The following is a 22,675-nucleotide window of genomic DNA, read 5'->3' on the forward strand; positions in this document are numbered from 1 at the left end:
AAGTTTACTGTTGCTTTGATTTTTACTATAAAATTTGAAATAGGTTTTAAATTCAAATCTGCTTTCAGTGCAAAACAGGTACAATACACTGTTCTTGAATTTGTATTATGAGGTTCTTTTCACTTTTTTACTAAGGTATACATGCCTTTGTGCCTTTCTCCAACTTCTGTTTAATTATTAGCTACCAAGTTGATTTGTTATGCTGTAACATACTAAAACATCATCCAAACCATAATATTTGAGCATGACAAATTTAGTAATTCTGTGTTGTGTATATTGCCAGGCTATATAAACTATATAAATCCATTATTGCACTGCAGCAATTATTATTTTTCCATAGGGAAATACAGTGAAATGGTCTTCATTTTTTCTTTTTTTTGTCTTCAGATGTCCTACATGTCCATCCAGCTAATTACTGTGCTTCTTTTGTAAAACCCCAGCTAGAAAAGATACCTGTTGCTGCTACTGGTAATGCTGCATGGAAGCCAGGATGGGTGACCAATATTTTACAAAACTTCTCATTTAAGGCAGTATGGATGAGAGCTATGCTATAACTATACTATGTAAATTTCCTTTTAAAAGTTCTTTATAAGAAAGGTGAATGCAGAGTATATGACTGACAATTCCTGCAATGTGGCAGAGAGGCCTTTGAGCTGACACCTGGTGTTTGCCTCACAAAGTACAACCTTTACTTCCTGCCACAAACTCTGCTCCATTCTGCGCTACCTGCCTGTCTGAACTGAACTCAGAAAGCATCTGAGGACACATGACGTCGTGTTCAGGAGAATCAGAGGGTTGAGGGATTTCCTTGAAAGCATGTTGTATCACTGCCAGGTGTCTCACACTATAATAAGCCTAAGTAGTTTCATGGGAGCTATAGAGATATAGTAGGACAGTAACAAGGTCAGGAGAATCAAAATGCTACACTGTTGTTATTACCAGTTGATGGCAAGTACACCATGTAATACATATCTGTTACAAAGAGCTGTCATTGGCGACCAGACTTAACATCTCACAAAAGATAGAACTGATTTGTTGTAATGTAATTCTTTTTTTTCAGGGAAATGAACTGGACTTCTTGGGCTTTTTTTCAGTCACAGCTTAGCTAGAGACTTAAATCACAAGCAACGATCAATGTAATATCTATTAAGAAGCATTAAGCCAGCTTAACACATCATACAAGAAGAATATCCACCGTATTCTTCCCTACCAACTGACCCTATAAATAGAGCCAAAGCCTTTTTCTACTCTCACCTAAATAGTGATATAAAGGAAGCAGTACTTAATCATACCAAATACTCAAGACAATTTAAAAAATAACTCTTATGGTGGAACACTCTTATGAACTCTGTAACAAAAGAATAAAAATGCTAATGTCCATTTAGGCAGTTAGATACTCTCCCCATCTTAAGAGGGCAGCCAAACATGCTAGCAAAGAACTTAAGGCAGAAATCACAAAACATGGAGCTAACTATAAATTCAAAATGGCCATTGATTCCAAAATACATTATAAATCCTTCTTTAGTTACATTGTTATTATAAACACTTGTAATTCTTCAGGAATGATTTATAATGATACCACCCATTCTGATTCCAAAGAAATATCTGCTATCCTAGCTGATATTAATGTTAGTGTGAAATTCACTTCACTCACCATCTTAACAGCCCCCCCCCCTTATTCTGCAGTCCTTGACCTGATCCTGCTATGGCCATTAATTAACAAATCCTAGTACACCTTTCTGAAACAAAAAAACACCATAACCATGACCCCTGATAGTATACCATCAATGTAATAATTAGTGACATCTATGGGCTATCATCTCCTCTGTTAAACAACTTTAATTTGAATGTCACAGTGGGCTATGCCATATTGATGTCCCTACATAAAGGAGGCCCAACCACCAATGCTAGTGACTAAAAACCCATTAATCATAGCAGCTTTGTTTGTACAGCCAGGAAATGTATCACTTTTGACCCTATAAATCTAGACACTGATAATCTCTTAGCCCTAGATCAACAAAAAGTTGGACTTGTCAAAGGGAGGTTATGCCATTTTAACCTTATAAACTTTGTTGAAAGGGTAATTTAAACAGGTGATGGTGATTACACAGCACACATGGCTTACTTGGACCTGTCCAAGTCATTCAATATTATGCCCCATGCAGGCATCATAGACAAAAGGATGACCATAAACATCAATCTGTATATATTAAGGTGGGTAGTACATTGGTTGCTGGATAAGAACACATATTGTTAGAGATGCAGGTGCTACCTAAGTAAAAATGTCACAAGTGGAGTTCTTCAAAGCTTAGTTCTAGGGTATCTTTCTTTTGGCATTTATTTCTCTGATCTACAGGCCAGTGTCTCAGATCTCTGGCTAACAAAATTTGCTGATGACTGTAAACTAGGAGTTACTATTTGAACACCCACCAATGTTAAGGTACTCCCAAATGGACTGGACAATGCAAACAACTGGTAAATGGACAATGGCTTCAAATGAAATGCTTAAAAAGTACTATAATCCATGTTGGTAAAGGAAATAATTATTTTATCATACTACATAAATGACAACCCCTTAAGAACAGAAGATAATGTATATCTTGAAATGGTATTAGTTATTGCTTCTGTACATTTTGTTTGTTGTTTGACTTGTTGTACTGACAAGTACACTGCACAAAACCCAAAAGTGCAGAAGCAACAGGTAAAATTATTTAATTTTAAGAGTTATATTCCAAAATATTAAGTGACAGTGAAATTAAAATACTACAAAAGGGGTTTTCTTTTGTGCCTTTATCTCGATCAGACTTTGAAAACACCATTATTGATTTCAAAGGTTTGATCAGAAAGTTAAATTTAAAAGTGTTGGATTTTATATTGGTTAAACCAACATTTTTTTAAGAAATATTTTTATGAAAACTAATATGCTTTTAAAAATAAAGATGAAAATAATGCTTTAGGTATGCATTCTATGAACTGCATTAGTTTAACAAAGTTTGTTTTTCATGTTATAGATCATGTTCCAATGGTTTATAATGGTGATAGCGAGGGTGAACTGGACTATAGAAAGTTAAAATGGCAAATCATACTGAATGCATGCGTCTACCCAGGATTAAATGGAGCAGTCATCTATGTGTATTTTAAAAAGGAAGTGTAATTAGTACAGTCATATGACAAGTCACATGATAAAGGAGAAAACCTATATTAAGTTTGTTTTTGTATGTACTAGTGTTATTCTGAAGAACCCCTCAGTGTGGGTCAAAAGCACTCAATGTAACTTTCAAAGTACTATTTTTGGTTTGCCAGTTATTTTTCTGAGGAGTTATTATTTGAATTTAATTTTATACACCTTAGAGGAGTCAGTTTTTGATTATTTTGTTGTATAACTGTTTAAGAACTTAATAGTCTTTTTCTCGTTTTCTGCTGTAATTGCATTTTTTTTGTTTCCTCAAGTAGATGTACAAAGGAACTCAGTTTCCATCAGCAAATTAACAGGGCACATTAGCACAAAAGATTTTTATTCCGTGCATCCCTCTCATGGAATTAAACTACCTCTGTATATTTAGTAAATAATTACCTAGCTTACAGTCAAGAATAACCAACACATTTAAATGGGCACTCACAAATTTTTCTGGGGCCTATCCTGTGTAAGCCTTCTTGAGGCAGAAGATATCTATTGATGCTGGATATTCTGGAAAAGCTGTTTATTGTCTAACAAAAGATTGCCTGGTATCTATCTATGGGAATATAAATTTAATATGTAATGCTATGAGTGTAAGAATTTTGATACTACCATCTTTAATCTCAGAGCAAATATTACTATTATAGCTACATTTTGCTTTCGAGTGAAATAGTGAGTTGAGGTACAAGGCATATGAAGACAGTGTTGGCAACAATTTAATATCAATAGGAAGGGACTTGCAACCCCTTGGTCCAACAGCAGAAAACCATTGGCAGTGCAGACATGAGAGTACTCTAGTATGTCCATTATGCAAGGGATGCAGTTTATCTTAGACTGCTAGCTTTGTGTTCCATCTTAACCATATGCTACAGATACCTGCACAAGTTTACAAGAGATGCAAATGGTGATTAGGAACACATCTCTAAGAATGATAGTTTGCCATTTAACCTCACTAATAGCGAAAAGCTGATGATGATGATGATTCTAGGAGACTGATATTATAAAGCTGCACATTTTTGGTGCAGTCTACAGTTTTTGTAGCTTGTTGACAGAGGTAGATGTAGAGACAAGCGATGTACATTCCAAAGCATAGAGAAGAATCCCTCTTGCCTAGCATATCTCTTGCTTGTTTGTTCAGCAGGTTATATGTTCAGTATGATTGCAGGATAGTACAGTTCATTCCTGTTACAGAGGTTTGTGAGGTCGGCAATTAACAGGTGCAGATGACAGCTGATGACACCAAATGAACTGAGAAACAAGTAGAACCTGCATTAGCTTATGCTGTTAAGACTTTTTATAGCATAAATAAGGTGCTTTTGCACATGAAGTTGGTGTGTGTGTGTGTGTGTGTGTGTGCACGCATGTGTGCGCGTGTGTGCGTGTGTGCGTGTGTGTGTGTGTGCGTGTGTGCGTGTGTGTGCGTGCGTGTGTGCGTGTGCGTGTGTGTGCGCGCGAGTGAGTGTGTGTGTGTGTGTATGTGTGTGTGTCCAACAGACACAATAGCTCAACAGCAACCCCAACACCAAACTATGTACATCCAAAAAGGGGATGGTAGATGGGTACTGCCAGTAAGGCAGTTTGTTCTATGAACATCTAATGTTACATGTAAATAAGACTTAGTTTACTATGTTCAACAAGCACACTGCCTTACTGACATTTGTGTAGACTTCCAAAGCTTACACAACCTGGAAGGAGGAAGGATAAGGGTTTAGGAGTCCCTGGAGAATGGTCCCAGTCAAGTCTGCTCTGGAATTAGAAAAGGCATCCAGTGTGTACTGCTTTGTAAAAGTATGGACTGAAAACCAAGTTGCTGCCTCTGTAATACTTCCAGAGCCTACTCCTTTCCACTTCACTGAAGAGGAAAAGGCCCAGATGGAATGTGCCTTTACCTTGCCTTGATTCACAATACTGGAGGGCAACCAATGATCAGTAGTTTACTTAAAGACATGTTGCTCCTTCTTTGCCCCGTGTAGAAAATAAAAAACCTTTTAGCCTTCCTGAAGCCTTTTGCTCTGTCAGGATAGTACCTGAGCTGCAGATGCATATCCAAGGTATGAAGTATCCTCTCGCCAGTATTCTTAGCCTCTGAGAAGAGCACAGGTAGTTTGATAAACTGATTGGCAGTGAATTCTGCAACCACTTTCAGCATGAAAAGGGGGGTGGTGTGTAACACAGACCTATTCCTATGGAAAATCTGGTAAGGTTATTCCACCATGAGAACTTGCAGCTCAGAGACTCACCTTTCAGATGTTAGAGACTGAGTGGCAGGTTTGAAAGGTGGTGAGGTCAATTTTTCAAGACCATAGTTGAGATCCCATGAAGGAGAAATTTGCTTGTGAGGGGGTATCATATGCAATACTCTTTTCATTAACTGTTTTACCAAAAAATAAGAAGAAAGAGTTGCATCCACTGGCAGACAAGCAGAGATGGCCGCCAAATGCCCTGTAATGGACACATATGATAACCCACCCTGAAGTAATTCACACAAATATTTTAAGAACATAGTGATGTTAACCTCAAGAGACCTTCTGTTCCTACTTAGGCATGAAGAAAACTGTATCCATTTGTAAACATAAGATTCTCTAGTAGCAGGTTTTCTGGGCATCTTCATGAAACAAGAATCTAAACAGAGTCAAGACTTGAATTATTCAGGCTGTCAATTATAGTTGTTCCAAACTGGAATTCATCAGCCACCCTTGAGACTGTGTGAGCAAATCCAGGGTGTGAGGAATTCTGTGGTAAATGACCTTGGCCAATACCATCATAAGGAATAACTCAGATTGTCTGGGCCAATAAGAGGTCACCAAAATGATCTTTGGCATTTCTTTCTGAATCTTCAGAGGTACCTTTTGAATCGACGGAAATGGTAGAAATGCATACTTCAGTCCTCCAAGCATGGCTGCAAATATGCCTGGAACAGAATTTCTTAAGCTGTCTGCTTTGAAAGGAGGTGAACAGATCTATTTGAGGCATTCCTCGCACCTGCACTAGATCCTGGAACACTGCCTTGAGTTGTCACTCATGAGGGTCTGCTCAAGATCTACTGAGTCTGTCTTGCCACAGCATTTTGCTCTGACAGGATGTATGATGCCTCAAGAGTTAGAGAATTCTGTAAAGCCAGCTCCCAGCAAAGACTTACAAGGCATGGATCACCACCAACATTTCCTTGATATTGACGTGCTTCCAAGCATCCTTGAGACTTCAAGTGACCTGCACTTGCTGTCCTATTGAAACAACTCCTCATGCAAAGTCAAATGAATCTGTCTAGACAGAATGTGTCAGAACAGGTGGGAAGAAGGGAAGTCCCAGATTGATACTACTGTAACTGTCGTCTGATGAAGAGCAGCACTGGCAGTTAGCATCCCAGGAAATGTAGGTGCTTGGGCCAGCAATTTAATACATACCATTGAATTTTCCTCCCGTGTGGATGAGCCAGTGTTATCTTGAGAATCACGGATGGCATCAGTGCTAGCAATTTTAGGAATTCTTTTGCCAAGGTGACATTTCTCCTAGAGAATTCCCGAAATATTGTTTGTTAAGACAGGACCGTGTCTTCGTAAAGGAAGTCCATTCTTTTGTCTGTGTCAACTAAGCACATCAAGAAGACAAGTCTTTGAGAGGGTGCCAGGCACAACTTCAGAAGTTTCAATTTGAAACCTAGCAAGGAGAATAAGATCAAGACTTTTTTTACTGCCTCCAAAGTCCAAACATCTGGATGCAGACTCTGAACAGATAAGCAAGTTGTCCAAGTAAGGAAAAATATAAATACCAAGAGTCCAATGTGGACCACTATTGGAGCAAGGCATTTTGTAAACACTTGGGTGCATTGGATAGCCCAAAGGGCAATGCAGAGAACTGATAGTGCAAACCAGGCACAACAAATGTCCAATATTTTCTGAAGCTGTAAACAGTGAGAATATGATGATGTGCTGCCTTCAAGTCCAGGGTCACCATGAAGCATTGGTCTAGTAGAAGAGCAAGCAGTGTCTGCAGGGTGAACATCTTGAACTTGGGGACTTCACAGAAGTATTCAGGAAAAGTAAGTCAACACTGGTCTGCACAACAGCTCTTTTTTGGGGATCAGGAAAATAATAGAGTAAAAACCCTTCATTTTCTCTGAAGTTGGGACTGGCTCTGTGACCCCTGCATCCAGCATGTGCTGGAGTATAGCAGGAAATAACAAAGTCTGGTCTGTTGGATGAAGGGCACCCCCCCCCCAAATAGAGACAGATGTTCCTTGTTCCTTCCACTGCCATCTGTGACCTCTGCCAGTGACGTTGAGCACCCATTTGTCAGTAACCACTGATGGCCAGGTTGCCTTGTTGAGAACAAACTTTCGAGATTGGGCACCCAGAGGGGAACTTGGGAATGACGGGTAGCAGCCTTGGCATAGTGATATGTTGGGAGGGGGTTACCCTTTTTAGGAAAAGAACCCCTCTTGTTAGCTTTGGCAGAGTTCTCATCCTGCCAATTCCTTTTGATACCTTTGTTTTGGTTGGCTGGAAGTTCTGATTGTTGGGCATCTGAAAATTATATTATATATTAAATTAATTAGATACCTCTTGCATAAGTTTATCTCTGTTATCCCAGTGTTTAAGGATCTGATTAGATGCTGTACCTATCACACAATCATCATCAAATGGAGAATTTAAATCTCATTTTTTTTAATTCATCAGAATAGTTTTGGCTGTGCAATAAAATATAACTCCTTACCACAACTGACATCACTGCATTTTTAGAAACCGTATCAGCTCCCACCAAGGCACTCTTTAAAACATGCTTAGATACCTGAGAAACATTATAAACAAAAACAAAAAGGAGATGTAGGCAAAATGATGAAAGCTAGTAACCACAATAAAATCTTGCCTAGGGCACCACGATGGAAACCCGCAGTCCAAGTAACACAGTTTGTTAGTAGAAATAACACAAAATAACGCTAAAAATCCACAATGCGTTTTCGATCAACAATCTTCTTCAGCAAAAACTGAAACACTGAATAATGCTTCACTCCTGATTAAATACCCTGCCCTGCTGTCTGTCCAATTACAGAAATTGCTAATTAGTTTAAAAACATCAACTAATTTAAAGTACCAGTATGTAAAAAAAATTTTGTTTTTAACTTAACACACTGTTTTTTAGTCATATAGTTTTAAAATAAATAAATAATTGTTTACATAGTTAGAATATGAAATGACTTGAACATTTTCTGATTAAAAAACATGTATGGTATTATAACATTTCACATTAAAACCACTTTGTTGTTTAAAAACCTTTTTAAACTAATTTCTTCTAAGTTATATGTATTGAATGTGATGAATGGTGACATCCGGTGGCTTTGTGATGTAAGTACAAGAGCTTTATAATTTTGCAGATCTAAGTTTTAGTACTGGCTTTATAGACAAATAATCATTCAAACCTGGAAATTTATTAGAATCCAGTACTATCTGCCAGTATAACTCTTTGTATTCAAGTTTATCTTCCCATAATCCACCCCTAATATCCCTAGGTAAAGAGTCTAGCACAAAAAAGAAAATTCTGCTTGTGGGCAAGAAACTTGATGTCTAAACAATGCATTTTTCACATTTTGTTTTTTAACTTCATATAAGTGTTCGTAAATGCGACATCTTAGTTTCCTTTCTGTTTTTCCCACATAAAACGAGGTACAGAAATTACAGGTTGCAAGATATACAACACCATTGCTGTTGCAGTTAAATGTACCTCTGCTAGTGAGTGTTCTGTTCCTAGCTTCCAAAAAAATCTCCTTTTTGTTGTTAATCCTGGGGCATTGGGAACAAAACCCACATTTGTATGTCCCCACACCCCTGGTGCCAGTTTTCTTGTCTTTAGGGCCACCAAATTCAAACATTTGTTTGAAATTGGTGTCCCTCCGATAAATAAATTTTAGTGGTCTTTGATTTTTGAAAGGTAAATCTGAAATTTGAACAAATCTTGACCATTCCTTAGATATAACTTTCCTAATAGGCCCTGAATCCCCCGTATAATCAAGTATATACGCTGTATCTAAAGAAGTGGTTTCTTTGGAGCCCAAATCGTTGGCTATACTAGAGATGTTCTGTCCTAGAATAGGGGCAAATCTTTTGTGCCTTTCTTGGACCACTTCGAGTAAGGCCTCATCAAGTAGTGGTCTTGGATAACCCCTATCCATTAACATGTTGCAAACATTGTTACTTTCACTTGAAAATTCGGAGTCGTCTGAGGTCATTCGACTGACCCTAACAAGTTGTCCCTTCACTATGTTTTTCTTTTGAAAATAAGGGTGAGAACTTTGGTAGTGAAGGTATGAATTTGAAAAGGTTTTCTTGCGATGTATACCTGAGGAAAATCCTGTAGCCTGCTTTTTAAGTATAATGTCCAAGTACACACATTGTTCCACATTTGCCTCAAATGTGAAATCCAAAAAGTTGGTGGTGTCTTTCAAATAATCCAAAAATTCATGGAATTTTTCCATTGTGTCTGTCCAAAATATACATATGTCGTCCAGGAATCTCTTGTACAAACACCAGCATTGGGTGTATGGACTGTTCAAAATGTATAGTTTTTCCCACCTTTTCAAAACTATGTTGGCATATGTAGGGGCACATTTGGCACCCATGGCAACACCTTTCTTTTGTTTAAAAAATTCCCCTTGGAAGTACATGTAGTTGTTTTTTAAGATAGTTTCCATGAATAAAAGACAATTTGTAAAATCAAGGTGTGACAAAGTGCCTTGGTCTAAAATCTCTTCTTCCAACCATAAAAGGCCTGTCTCATGTGGGATGGAACCAAATAAATCCACTATGTCTAGGGTAATAAAAATAAGGTCCGGTGAAAATAATTCTGTTTTAACACTCCTTAGAAAGTCACACGAATCCTTAAGGACCGTGTCTCCGGTGTATGACAAGACCTTCAGTTTGTCATCTACAAATTTGGCTAGTGGTGTAGTGATAGACCCCTCAGCCAAACTATTAACCTAAGTGGTGGATCTGTGGGATTCTTGTGAACCTTTGGTATTCCAAATACCGTCGGGATCCGAGGGTGTTGATTAAATAGAAAGTTGTGTTGGTCCTTACTGATGGAACCTTCCAACAGTAAGTCTTCCAACAGTTTAAAAAGGTTTTTAAACAACAAAGTGGTTTTAATGTGAAATTTTATAATACCATACATGTTTTTTAATCAGAAAATGTTCAAGTCATTTCATATTCTAACTATGTAAACAATTATTTATTTATTTTAAAACTATATGACTAAAAAACAGTGTGTTAAGTTAAAAACAAAAATTTTTTTACATACTGGTACTTTAAATTAGTTGATGTTTTTAAACTAATTAGCAATTTCTGTAATTGGACAGACAACAGGGCAGGCTATTTAATCAGGAGTGAAGCATTATTCAGTGTTTCAGTTTTTGCTGAAGAAGATTGTTGATCGAAAACGCATTGTGGATTTTTAGCGTTATTTTGTGTTATTTCTACTAACAAACTGTGTTACTTGGACTGCGGGGGTTTCCATCGTGGTGTCCTAGGCAAGATTTTATTGTGGTTACAAACATTATAAACAATCTCTTTCACATAGTCTTTCTGCCCTGCAGGTAACGATGCAACAAACTCATCTAAACTATACATACACCTCAACACAACTTTCACATACAATACTGATAATTAAATACCTTAAAAGCTACTGTGCTGATCTGCACCATCTTCTTTCCCTGAGATTCTAGCCACTTGCTTAGTTTATTTTGAGAGACTGGTTTTGGTGAAGACATAATTTTAATAACCAAAAGAAGAGGTTGTATTTTTATTGAAAAATGTCACTGGTGATGCAGAAGCAGGGACCAGAGACGAGAGAGCTTGGAGGCCAGACATGGCCGAGCACACTCTGAATTTCTTAAACACTTTTTAAGAAGAGATTTATTCTGCAGAGAAGAATTGCAAGCTTACTTAAAAACATTTTCCAATCTAGGACCAACAGAGGGAAGGTTGTCAAATCTGGGGCCTAATCTTCCAAAAGAACATATACTGTCTGATCTCTGGGACAGCTAGTGATTGCTCCCAACTGAATACACCTATAAATCTAGCCAACATTTGTGAAAAAGAAAACTTTTGTTTGGGTTTCTGAACCTTTTCATCCTCAGAGGAAACTGATCAGACTCTGACACTACCGAAACTAGAGATTCCAGATCCTTTTCAAAATCAGGATCCTTGCGTGGTTAAACAGTGGATGGGAGCTTTGGTGTTACTCATAACCCAGGTTTGCATCCTGTAATCAATCGCCTTAATAATGGATCTAGCCATAGCCACTATCTCAGCTGAAATCTGTGATGGAGATTACTGCCTTCAACATAGTGGGTCTTCTGTCTCTTTTTTTTGCACGCACTACACAAGTCCAGGAATCCCCAAGGGGATGTCTTAACACTGGCAACAGATTCTGCACCCATGACTTCCTCTGCACCTAAAAAGTTAGGTTCTGCCTACCTTAACCAGGCAATGGTACAGCCCCGGAGGATCTGTCTGACTCTCTTGTTATGCAAAGTTATGGTACTAGCACTACGCCAGGGGACCTGGAGGCAAAAGAAGGTAAGTGGTCCACTAGCCTTCCCGAGCCTACTGTGGTGTCACAAGGCATAGGCTGAGGCAAATTTCATGATTTTCTTATATGTTTTTTAGGTTCACAAGGGGTAGATGACTGGGGTCATCATATTTGAGCCCATCAAGTCAGGGGACAAAAAACTAGCAACAGCAATAATAAAGAATGGCTGCATGGTCAGTCAAGTAAAAAAAATGGATAGATCCCACTATTCTTACAATGCTGAAACTTCTGGTATTGGGATGGGATCGTGTGCATGAGTATTTGTGGGTTAGAGTTAGAATAAGGACTAGAGAAGGGTATACAATTAGAGGTGTGTGCATGTATGTGTCTGTGTGTGTGTGTGTGTGTGTGTGTGTGTGTGTGTGTGTGTGTGTGTGTGTGTGTGTGTGTGTGTGTGTGTGCTTGCATGTTTGCAAGTTATGGTTACAGTAAGGGCTAGGTAAAGTGATATTTTTATCATTTTGCATGTGTAATAGTGTATGTGAAATGAGTGTGGGTGAGGGTCTTGTATAGTGATACTGTTAGGGAAAAGTTGATTGATAAGGTAATGTCTAAGGTTGGGATTGGTGGTTGGGTTAGCACATGAGTAAAGTGGTATGGATGGGCAAGGTCATCCTGTCCATCTCTACTCATTTTTTGGGCCCTAACCCTGCACATTACCTTGCCAAACAACATTTCTCTATCAGTACCACTATGAAGATCAAGTATGTCTGAATCTACTGTTAGTTCCTTTTTTGTTTGTTTGTTTTGTAGTTGACCAAGAAAAGTATTTGTTTTCTTTTTGCGATCACTTTAGTTTTGGTAATTTTTTATTTATTTTTATATTTCAGTTTGCAGAAACTGATATGTACATTGAAGTTTCTGCAAGTACATATGTAGTAATTTACTCAAATATATCTATATCTTGCTATTTATTATATATAGTCGAACTTCCTCTGTTCTCATTTGTGTGTGTGTGTGTGTGTGTGTGTGTGTGTGTGTGTGTGTGTGTGTGTGTGTATGTGTGTGTGTGTGTGTGTGTGTGTGTGTGTGTGTGTGTGTGTGTGTATATATATATATCTATGTATATCTGTATGTATATATATATGTATATATATATATATATATATACATGTTTGTATATTTATCTATATATATATATATATATATATATATATCTATATATAGATATATATATATATATATACACACACATACACACACACACATGTGGTCTGCTTCACATGACTGAAAACTCAAAATACTGAATTTCATTTGACTGAGACCACAATACCTAATTTTCAAAATACTGAAATCTCATTTGACTGAGTCTCATTATACTGAAAGAATACAATGCTAAATTTCAAAATACCGAATTTTAAGCCATAGAAATGCACACTTACAACACCAACCACTAAATCTTTCCAAAACTTAAAAACTACTTACTTGCACTCTTAACGTAAACTGGACGATATAAAATCAAACTAGGTGGGGGGGGGCTATGCTCCCCCACATCCCCGCAACTATATATACTAACTCCAGGATCACACTACAGTGGGGAAAAGGGCATATACCATTTACTTACCTTGCAGTATTGTACTCACTGCCACTACTGTTGGAAGTACATGAAACATCTGCCATATTACTCTAAATACTTCCCATAAAAATGTAAAGAGACGTACCCATATTTAAAGACACTACAACACTACTTTCTACACTATTATGGGTATTCTGACAGTCAGCATTTTAAGTTACAGCAATGTTTTTTATCAGAAGCAAGTCACAGGTGAAGGGAAACACACATCATGTCTATGGGTAAAAATTCAGTATTCTGAAATTCAGCATTGTAAGCTTTCAGTATAATGAGAATCAGTCAAATGAGTTTTCAGTATTTTGAAAATTAAGTATTGTAGTCTCAGTCAAATGAAATTCAGTATTTTGAGTTTTCAGTCATGTGAGGTAGACCTATATATATATATATATATATATATATATATATATATATATATATATATAAAGAGAGATTGAGATATATATATATATATATATATATATAAAGAGAGCGAGAGATTGATATATATATATATATATATATATATATATATATATATATATATAAATAAAGAGAGCAAGAGATTGATATATATATATATATATATATATATATATATATATATATATATATATATATATATATATGGTTCCCTATCAGAAGCCTGAAACACTATAAGCCTGAAAATCAAAATCCTGAAACCAAAAGCCTGAAAATTCAAAATCCCGAAAACCCAAAATCCTGAAAACACAAAATGGACATACTGACGTCATTGTGGCTTTGCTATTGTTAGCCCTGTGGTGTTAGGTCATGCGTTGGGTTCAGGTAAGTGTGTGGTTGGTTTTATGTTAGGGTTAGGGGCGGTTTAAGTGAGTCAGGGTTAGGGCGCAGGTTAGGCATGTATGCAATAGTGACAAATATTGGGGTTAGGGGCGGTTTAAGTGAGTTAGGGTTAGGGCGCGGGTCAGGTGAGTGTGCGATAGTGACGGACCTTAGGGTTAGGGTTAGGGTCAGGGTCATTTGGTAGATATTAGTGTCTTTATAGTGACATATTAGCATTATTTGTGTTTTCAGGATTTTGAGTTTCAGGATTTTGGGTTTTCGGGATTTTGAATTTTCAGGCTTTTGGTTTCAGGATTTTGATTTTCAGGCTTATAGTGTTTCAGGCTTCTGATAGGGAACCATATATGGATATATATATATATATATATATATATATATATATATATATATAAACACTCACTCACACATAGATTCACACACACAATTACAAAGGATGCATGCTGGAATAGGCAGCATGGAGAAAATAATGTTATACACTCACATGAAACAAAAAAATGACCAGTCCCATCTGGAAGGCACTATTTTATTACAGCAGACCCAGATTTCATCACAAAGGTGTTGAAAAAGCTGTAATAAAATAGTACCTTCCAGTTGATGATGGTCATTTTTTTGTTTCATGTGGGCATATATGTATATGCGGTTGTAGTACATTTGTGTGAATGCACATATGGCTGATTGGTTTAGCAATGCTCGGAAAGGGGCGAATGCTATGCAGATCAAGATCTGGTTTGTGTGAGTGGCAATAATGACAGAAGGATTATGTTTTGTTTATTATACTTTTGGATTGGTTTTAAAGCTTATTGGATGTTGTGGGTGGGTTTTGTGTGCTTTGAGTGAGTTTGTATGTGCAGTGTTATGTATTTGTGTTGAGACATGCATTTAACACACACATAATGAGATCCAACATGTCTACATGTCCATTAGGTTTTGAGCAGTGGAAGTCAGTCTCATCCACATGGGCAACCAGTAGGTCATATTCACTTATGCCCAGTATAAGAGACTGAAGAGCCCTCAACATTGTGATCCTGTCCTTGTCCAGCCTCATAAGCACATAGGTATTATGCTGGACAGTGGAGTCACCAATTACTTGGGCATTTCTACTTGAACTTGTTGACTTTGTGGTAATGGATGGTTATAGTCTCAGCTTAATAACTCATTTCTATGCAACTCATTTCTATGTGTGAGGGTAGTAATGTTGTGTTAGTAGATTTCTGTAGAGACTTACAATTCCTGGATTTAAGAAGCTTGGGAAGAAACTTTGTGACAGCTTCAGCATATGTTGGTTTGGTATGTTTGTGCATAGGTGTGGATGGTAGCATGTATTGCTTAAACATTAACTTTTTTGATGAGAGGGTGGCCTCCATGTTGTGTAGATGTGTGTGCCTCTGTCATTTATGTCAAATGATAGCTCATTGTCTGTGACTCTTTGCAGTTCCTAAATTGCGTAAGTATACCACGTACTATGAGACTAGCAACAAAAGGAGCACAAGTTGAATGGCCCTCCCTGTCAGCTAGGTATCTCTGTATCTTACAAGGGGTAAGTGTCTCCAGTTATATAATTAGTAGTTTAGCTTATAGGTACAAAGGATCTTAAGTGCAAGAAATTACAATGTACTAAGTGCAAGAGATTACAATGACCAAAGTACTAACAATGACAGTAGGAAAAAAATACAACGAGTTTAAAACAACAAGCAGGACAAGATCATCAGCAATACATGTGAGACAATAACAGCAGTAGCTACAGCAAGACGCTCTGAGACAGCAACCTTAACTGCACAGTAGCAACAGCTAAAGAACGCAGTGGAAGCTACAACAGCAGCAATGATAGAACAACTAACAGTGTACTGCTACGGAACAACTAACAGTGCACTGCTATGGAACAAGAACAGTGTGCTGCTGGACAATATAATGCTGCACAGCAGTGTGATACTGCTCATAGTGCAGCTAAGGATGATTAATAGCAGTAAGATCAGCTAACAGCACTCTGCGTCACACAAAGCAGCTAACAGCAGCAGCTATTAGTTAATGAGGGAACAGACTACCAGTGAAATTGAATAGAGACAACTAGCACACAACGACTAACATTTCACTTGGGTCTATAGCATGCATATTGTAGTGACACTGTACCACACTTAACTTTTGAAAAGCTCTAACTTTAAGCCTTGAAAAGCTCAAAAGGGCACACTGGCCAATAGCAACACTTAAAGAGCTAAAGCAATCAGAAGCCTATAATTAGCCTGGTTCCCTCTCTACTCAGCAGACAAAACAGTCAAAGCAGGATTGCTTAATGCACAATATCAGTGTACAGCAAGTACAGAGCAGTACGCTCCAATAAAAAGAAGAAAAATATAGTTATCCTATTTCTTGTGGGCTTGCTGGTACAGTCAAATCTGGTAAATCAGGCCAATATCAGAGGCATTCTGTAGCAGCTTATAGCAATTAGGTCTCGAATGAGAGTACAGAAATCATGTTTGCATCAGAAAAGGTACTTGTTTTCAGACATGTCTTAGCTTTTGTTCACATGTCCTAAATTAGGTTTGGAACCCCCTTACATACAGTGCTTGAATGACAACATTTTCTGCTATCATATTTTGTTATTTGGTAGATATAAAGATGGTGGCTAGAATTTAATGTTTCCTGTGTATTGTGATAATTCTGTCAGGTAACAGCATTCTTCATGGGGGGATTTCTTTTTGTATTATTAGTTAAAGAAAATAAAAATGATTGATTAAAGCAGTCAAATGAAAATTCGTCTGACAACCCACCTTCAGGTAGTTATATGAATACATCAGACCAGCTACAGTTGCTTTCTGTATTACATCATATACAGCTCCTATATAGTCACGGAAACTGAGCTCAGACTATGTTACTGCTATGAGTGCTCACGATCAATTTAAATGTATGTGTAAAATGCAGAAAACAATAACTAGTCATTTGCAATCTGTTTTCTGTTTTCCAGGCTTGTCAGGATGCTATTAAGCAAAATGAAATGAAAACAGAAAGCTTCAAAGCAGCAGCAAGCCCTGCTGTGCAACAGCTAGATGAAGAAGTGACAGTAAGTCTGAAACATGCACCTTTTTGTTCTGCTTTGTTTTTGCTGCTGACATTAGTTAAGTCCTGTTTCTAACACTGCAGTAAAACTGACTACACTATTCAAGGAATATGTTATTCCATTTAGGATGCATTTTTCAGGATAAGAGGTATTTTTAATACCTAATAATGTGCACCGCTCTACAGCTGAGCTACAGTACGGCTCTGATGGAGTTAAAAGATACAATTTCACAAGCTACACAACTGAACTTTGTCACATCATTATATTTAAAAAGACATACTATGTGCAGTATACTTCCACCATTTGCAGAATTATTCAATGGTATTATCCAAACCACACTATTTAGTCAAGCACATTTTGATTCTTTAAGAAACTTAGAGCTGTGCTTAATAACTTGTATTCTTCATTTTCTGCATCACACGTCAGCATTTAGAGAGTTAAATTATATACCCATTGAGCCACAGTGTGGTATTTAGTCATGCAGTAGGACAAAGTGAATTATTCGGTAACTACCTATTTCTCTACTGTCTGTCTACCATCTACTTAGTTATTTGTTAGCAAACAAATTAGTTAACAGTAACAAAAAAAAAAGGGGGGGGTGATTTTCTATTTTATTTGCTATTATCTGCCATGAATGCTAAGTTACCATGTAACACCTGTTGTGTCTGACAAGTGAACTGTAACTGAAGTAATGTTTTGTTTGTTTTTGTTTTTCATGTGGAGCTTTTCTCCCCGGGCCTCTTCTGAAAATGGACATATATCCAGTTAGACTATAGCCCGGTCAACAAATGTAAAATAAAATAAAAATAAAATAAACTGGGTAAATGAACTGGTAAATGATACCCTTTCACCCAGACCCTGATCTGTGGCAATAAATGCAGACAAATCTGATGTAGAATCATAGCAAAAACATGTTGCACAGTTCTAATACAGTGACAGTTCAGCAGAGGTTGCAAAATATGTAATGAGATGATATGGAAATAAATAGAAGTTATGTCCTTACCATAACGTTCCATGTGGAGTGTTCATCTCGCCTTTGTTCTTACACATGGGTTCGGAGCCGATCCTCGGCTCCGTGCCGGCCTCTTGCAAGCTCTGCATCGAGAAGAAGCTCGAGACAATCTAATACCCACAATCCCCCTCTGCCTTTACCTCAGATCTAGTTTGCAAGCAAACCAATCTACATAACAGCACATTCATGCCATACATCTATACATACATAAACAGACACATATAAAGTATATGTGTATACCAACTATGTACACAGAATAATGACAGTAGCAAAAATGCTTCTGGCCAGGCATCAAAGAACGTTCTTCCTAAGGGTGGGAGGGTGGGACTGTAAGAACAAAGGTGAGATGAACACTCCACATGGAACGTTATGGTAAGGACATAACTTCTATATGTGATAGTGTTCAATCTCGCCGTTTGTTCTTACACATGGGTAGCGTCCTAGCTCCTAAATCCTGAGGAACTCACGGGAGGACGTTCTTGAGCACAGTGGAACCAAAGGTTGCCCTGTCCCTAGAAACCTTATCTACTTTATAATGAGAAATAAATGTATGTGGCTTAGACCAGGTAGCAGCCGCACAAATAGCATCCAGAGGTAGGCGAGCTGCATGAGCCAAAGACGTAGATATTGATCTTGTGGAATGTCCTTTGGGTTTGTTTAGAAGGGGTTGATTGCAGAATCGTATACATAGATTATACAATCCGTTAACCACTTTGAAAGAGTTCTTTTGGTAACTGCAAGTCCTTTCCTGCTATCAGCAAAAGCCACAAAGAGTTGATCTGTTTTCCTGTGATCTTTTGTTCTATCCAAATAAAACCTTAGCTGTCTGTGAACATCCAATTTGTGTAACATATACTCCATTTTGTTGGAGTGGTTTTTGAAGAAAGTGGGTAATTCAATGGACTGATTAATGTTGTTAATAGAACACACTTTAGGGAGGAAGGATGAATTGGTTCAAGAGAAACTCTGTCAGAGTGAAAGATCAGATAAGGGTGCTTGATGGAGAGAGCCTGAAGTTCAGACACTCGTCTAGCAGAAGTAATGGCTACCAGAAAGAGAGTTTTCCAGGAAAAAACTTTAATGGGCAAGAAGAGGCAGGTTCAAAGGGGGCAACATTAATTTAGATAGCAACAAGTTTAGACTCCAAGGTGACGTAGGAGATCTGACCGGAGGTCTAATATGAAAAACTCCTTTTAAAAAGGCTTTACAAAGTCTGTGAGCCATGATAGGAGCTCCACATTCTTCCACATGGAAATTGAAATGGCAGCCAATTGAACTCTTAGAGTAGCAGGAGAAGCACCCTGATGAAATAAGTCTGTTAAGAACTCTAAAATCTTATTCAAAGGAGCTGTAAAGGGATCAACGTGGTGTGTATTCGCCCAGAATACAAACCGTTTCCATTTGCTAGTATATGTTTTAGTAGTGGAAGCCTTATGCGAAGCCACTAATATATTCTGGACTGCTGGTGACAAAAGATCAGACCTGGCTAAGTTGGGAATTGGAGCAGCCAAGCTGCTAGATGGAGTGACAGAAGCGCGGGATGGGGAACCCCTGACGAGTGAGTCAACAGATCCGGCTCTGGGTCCAGAATCCAGGGTCCCCGAATGCAGTGAATTTTCAGGGAGGGAAACCAAATTTGACGAGGCCAGAATGGAGCAATGAGGATTATCGTCCTGTGAAGGTTCCTGGCTTTCTGGAGAAATTTCGGTATCAGAGGAAATGGAGGAAATGCGTACAGGAGTCCCGGGGGCCAATCGTAAACCAGTGCGTCCCAGGGGACTTCCCCTGGAGGGGGTAATAGGGCAAAGTAGCTCCTGCATTTGGCATTCATTGGAGACGCAAACAGGTCGCAGGAAGGCTGGCCCCATGTGCGAAAAATCCTTTTCGCCACTGACTGTTTCAGAGACCACTCGTGCGGTAGCAGAATTGCTCTGCTCAGCCTGTCGGCTATGATGTTGGATGACCCCGGGATGTGCGTTGCTATTAGAAAGCGACCCGTGGACTCTGCCCACTGCCAAATTCTCATGGCCTCTCTGCATAGTTGATAGGACTTGGTTCCCCCTTGTTTGTTTATGTACCAGACTACCGACATGTTGTCCGTCTGAACTGCAATAGTCCCTAGAGGAAGAAGGGGAGCAAAGTGTTGCAACGCTAGAAACACTGCCCTCAACTCTAGAACATTGATGTGCAGATTGTATTCCAAATTGGTCCATTCGCCTTGGACTGTCTGTCCCTGAAAGATGCCCCCCCACCCTATCAGGGAAGCGTCCGTGGTCACCGTAACTGTGGGCGTGGGTAAAACAAACGGCCTCCCCTGGGAAAGGTTGCACGTTTGGAGCCACCAGTTTAGATCTGTTTTGCAAGTCTTTGTTATGAGAATCTCGTGTGTTAGAGGTAGTTGCTGGAATGACCATTGAGCAAATAGCAGCCATTGTAGGACTCTCATGTGCAACCTTCCCAGGGGAATTGCAATAAGGGAGGCTGACATGAGGCCCAACACCTTCAGTACTAGGTGTGCAGGAGATCTCCTTGACAAGAGTAGAAGACGAATGTGAGTCTGCAGTGATGATATCCTTTCTGGGGGAAGCCTCAGAATCAATTGGCATGTGTTTAACTCTGCTCCTATGAACAAGATATTTTGTGATGGCTGAAGTAAGGATTTTCCGAAATTTACGGAAATCCCTAGGTGAACACACAGTTGAAGAACATAGTCTCTGGCCTGCAGTAGTTGACGCCGGGTGGTGGCTGAAAGGAGCCAGTCGTCCAGATACGGAAACACCTGGAATCCCTGACGTCTCAAGTGAGACGCTACCACTGCCATGCATTTGGTGAAGACCCTGGGGGCTGAGGTCAGACCAAAGGGCAGGGCTCGAAATTGAAAGTGACTGGCTCCCAGCCGAAAGCGCAAATGATCTCTGGATGCCCTGGCCATTTTGATGTGGTAGTATGCATCCTCTAGATCTATTGAGCACATCCACTCGTCCTTCTGCAGAAATGGAAGGATCGATTGAAGCGTGACCATTCGGAACTTTTCTTTCTTGACGAAAGTATTGAGGTAACTCAGGTCTAGAATGGGCCTCCAGTCCCCTGTTTTCTTTGGAACTAAAAAGAACCTTGAGTAAGTCCCGAATCCTTGCTGGTCCGCTGGGACTGGCTGGATGACTCTTTTTTCTAACAACTTTGAAATTTCTAAAGCTGCTGGCTCTCGCAGATGGGGCGGTACATCTGGGAGTCTTTTCTTTGGAATGGGATAGGATAGGAAGGGTATGGTGTAACCTCTGGTAACTACGCTTTTTACCCAGTTGTCTGTAGTTATATCTTGCCAGGCCTGAGGGTATAAAGCTAAGCGACCCCGACTGCCTCAAGAGCAGGACAGTCGGGCCTCCTCTCAGGAGTGCTGAAAAGGTTTACCAGGGAGTGTTTCCCTGTCACCTTGATGTTGCGGACCCCCCTCTGCCGCCAGGGCGGCGTCTTCCACCTCTGCCCCCTCCTCTGCCTCTAGAGGGGGCATCACCCTGTGTGCCCGGGAAAGACCCTTGGTTTTGTTTCGAAACCACATTTTCCCACCGCGTTGCCCTTTGGGGTACGGTCTGGTTGGGGTGGAAAAACGGACTCCGACAGCAGACAGAGTCTTTCCCTCTTGTTCACACCGGGTAAGGGTCTCCTTTACCTTGGGGCCAAAAAGAGTGGCACCGTCAAATGGGGCGTTTGTAAAGGAAGACTTGAAGGCTTCCGAAGGAGCATAGGCGCATCCAGGATTGTCTACGAAGAGCAATCGCTGAAGCTGCTGCCCTACTCGAACCTTCGCCTGCGTGAAATCAGCCTCATGGACGAGTTAACAATCGATGTTAGGGTATTAAGTTGCGCTGTCACTTTCTCTGAGACAGCTGCATCTGTAGCACCCTGGAGGGTATCTCCCAACTCTTTGACTAGATCCCTCTGCAGACGTGTAAAATGGGTCAAATAGTTCAGGGACCGCATGGAAAAAGCCGCTGAACTAAAAATGCGCTTCCCATATCTATCCATCGTCCTAGAATCTTTATTAGGCGGATGGACAGACGAAGAAGACTCCGACATCTCCTTTTTCGTGGCTGCAGCCACCACCATAGCGTCTACTGGAACTCCTTTAGTAAGGTAGGACTTATCCTGAGGTGCTGTGATGTACTTGTTCGGTTTCCTAGGAACAGGTTCCACTGTGTCAGGAGCCTCCCACGCCCTTCGAGCAATAAGTTCCATTAGTTCGTTGAAGGGCGGAGTGACCCAGGAGGAGGAAGGGCAAGCACCAAATGCCTTCAGCAGAACTGACTCATCCTCAGAAGGGGGAAGGGACTGCCAGTCACCTCTCTGTTTCAGGATCTCCAAAATGTCTGAAAAAGAGACATCTTCTGAAGGTGACTTAGGGGACCCCTCTGACTCATCTAAGTCAGTATCAGATGTTATGGATTCCTGTGGAGAATCCAAGTGTCTCCTCTTACA

The 22,675-nt window shown here is 39.4% G+C and overlaps 1 protein-coding gene across 1 annotated transcript in view; it reads left to right on the forward strand.

Annotated features, from left to right (window-relative positions):
* The window catches only part of LOC122806257 (FYVE, RhoGEF and PH domain-containing protein 2-like), a 773,316-nt gene that overhangs the window by 575,989 nt on the left and 174,652 nt on the right, over positions 1-22,675 (forward strand). Inside the window, exon 12 of the mRNA XM_044076527.1 lies at positions 17,095-17,190. Coding sequence (XP_043932462.1) covers positions 17,095-17,190 — 96 coding nt within the window. The remainder of the gene's footprint in view (positions 1-17,094; positions 17,191-22,675) is intronic.

Source organism: Protopterus annectens, chromosome 7.part0 (assembly GCF_019279795.1).
Source record: "Protopterus annectens isolate FY-2018-M chromosome 7.part0, PAN1.0, whole genome shotgun sequence".
Classification (NCBI taxonomy): Eukaryota; Metazoa; Chordata; order Ceratodontiformes; family Protopteridae; genus Protopterus; species Protopterus annectens.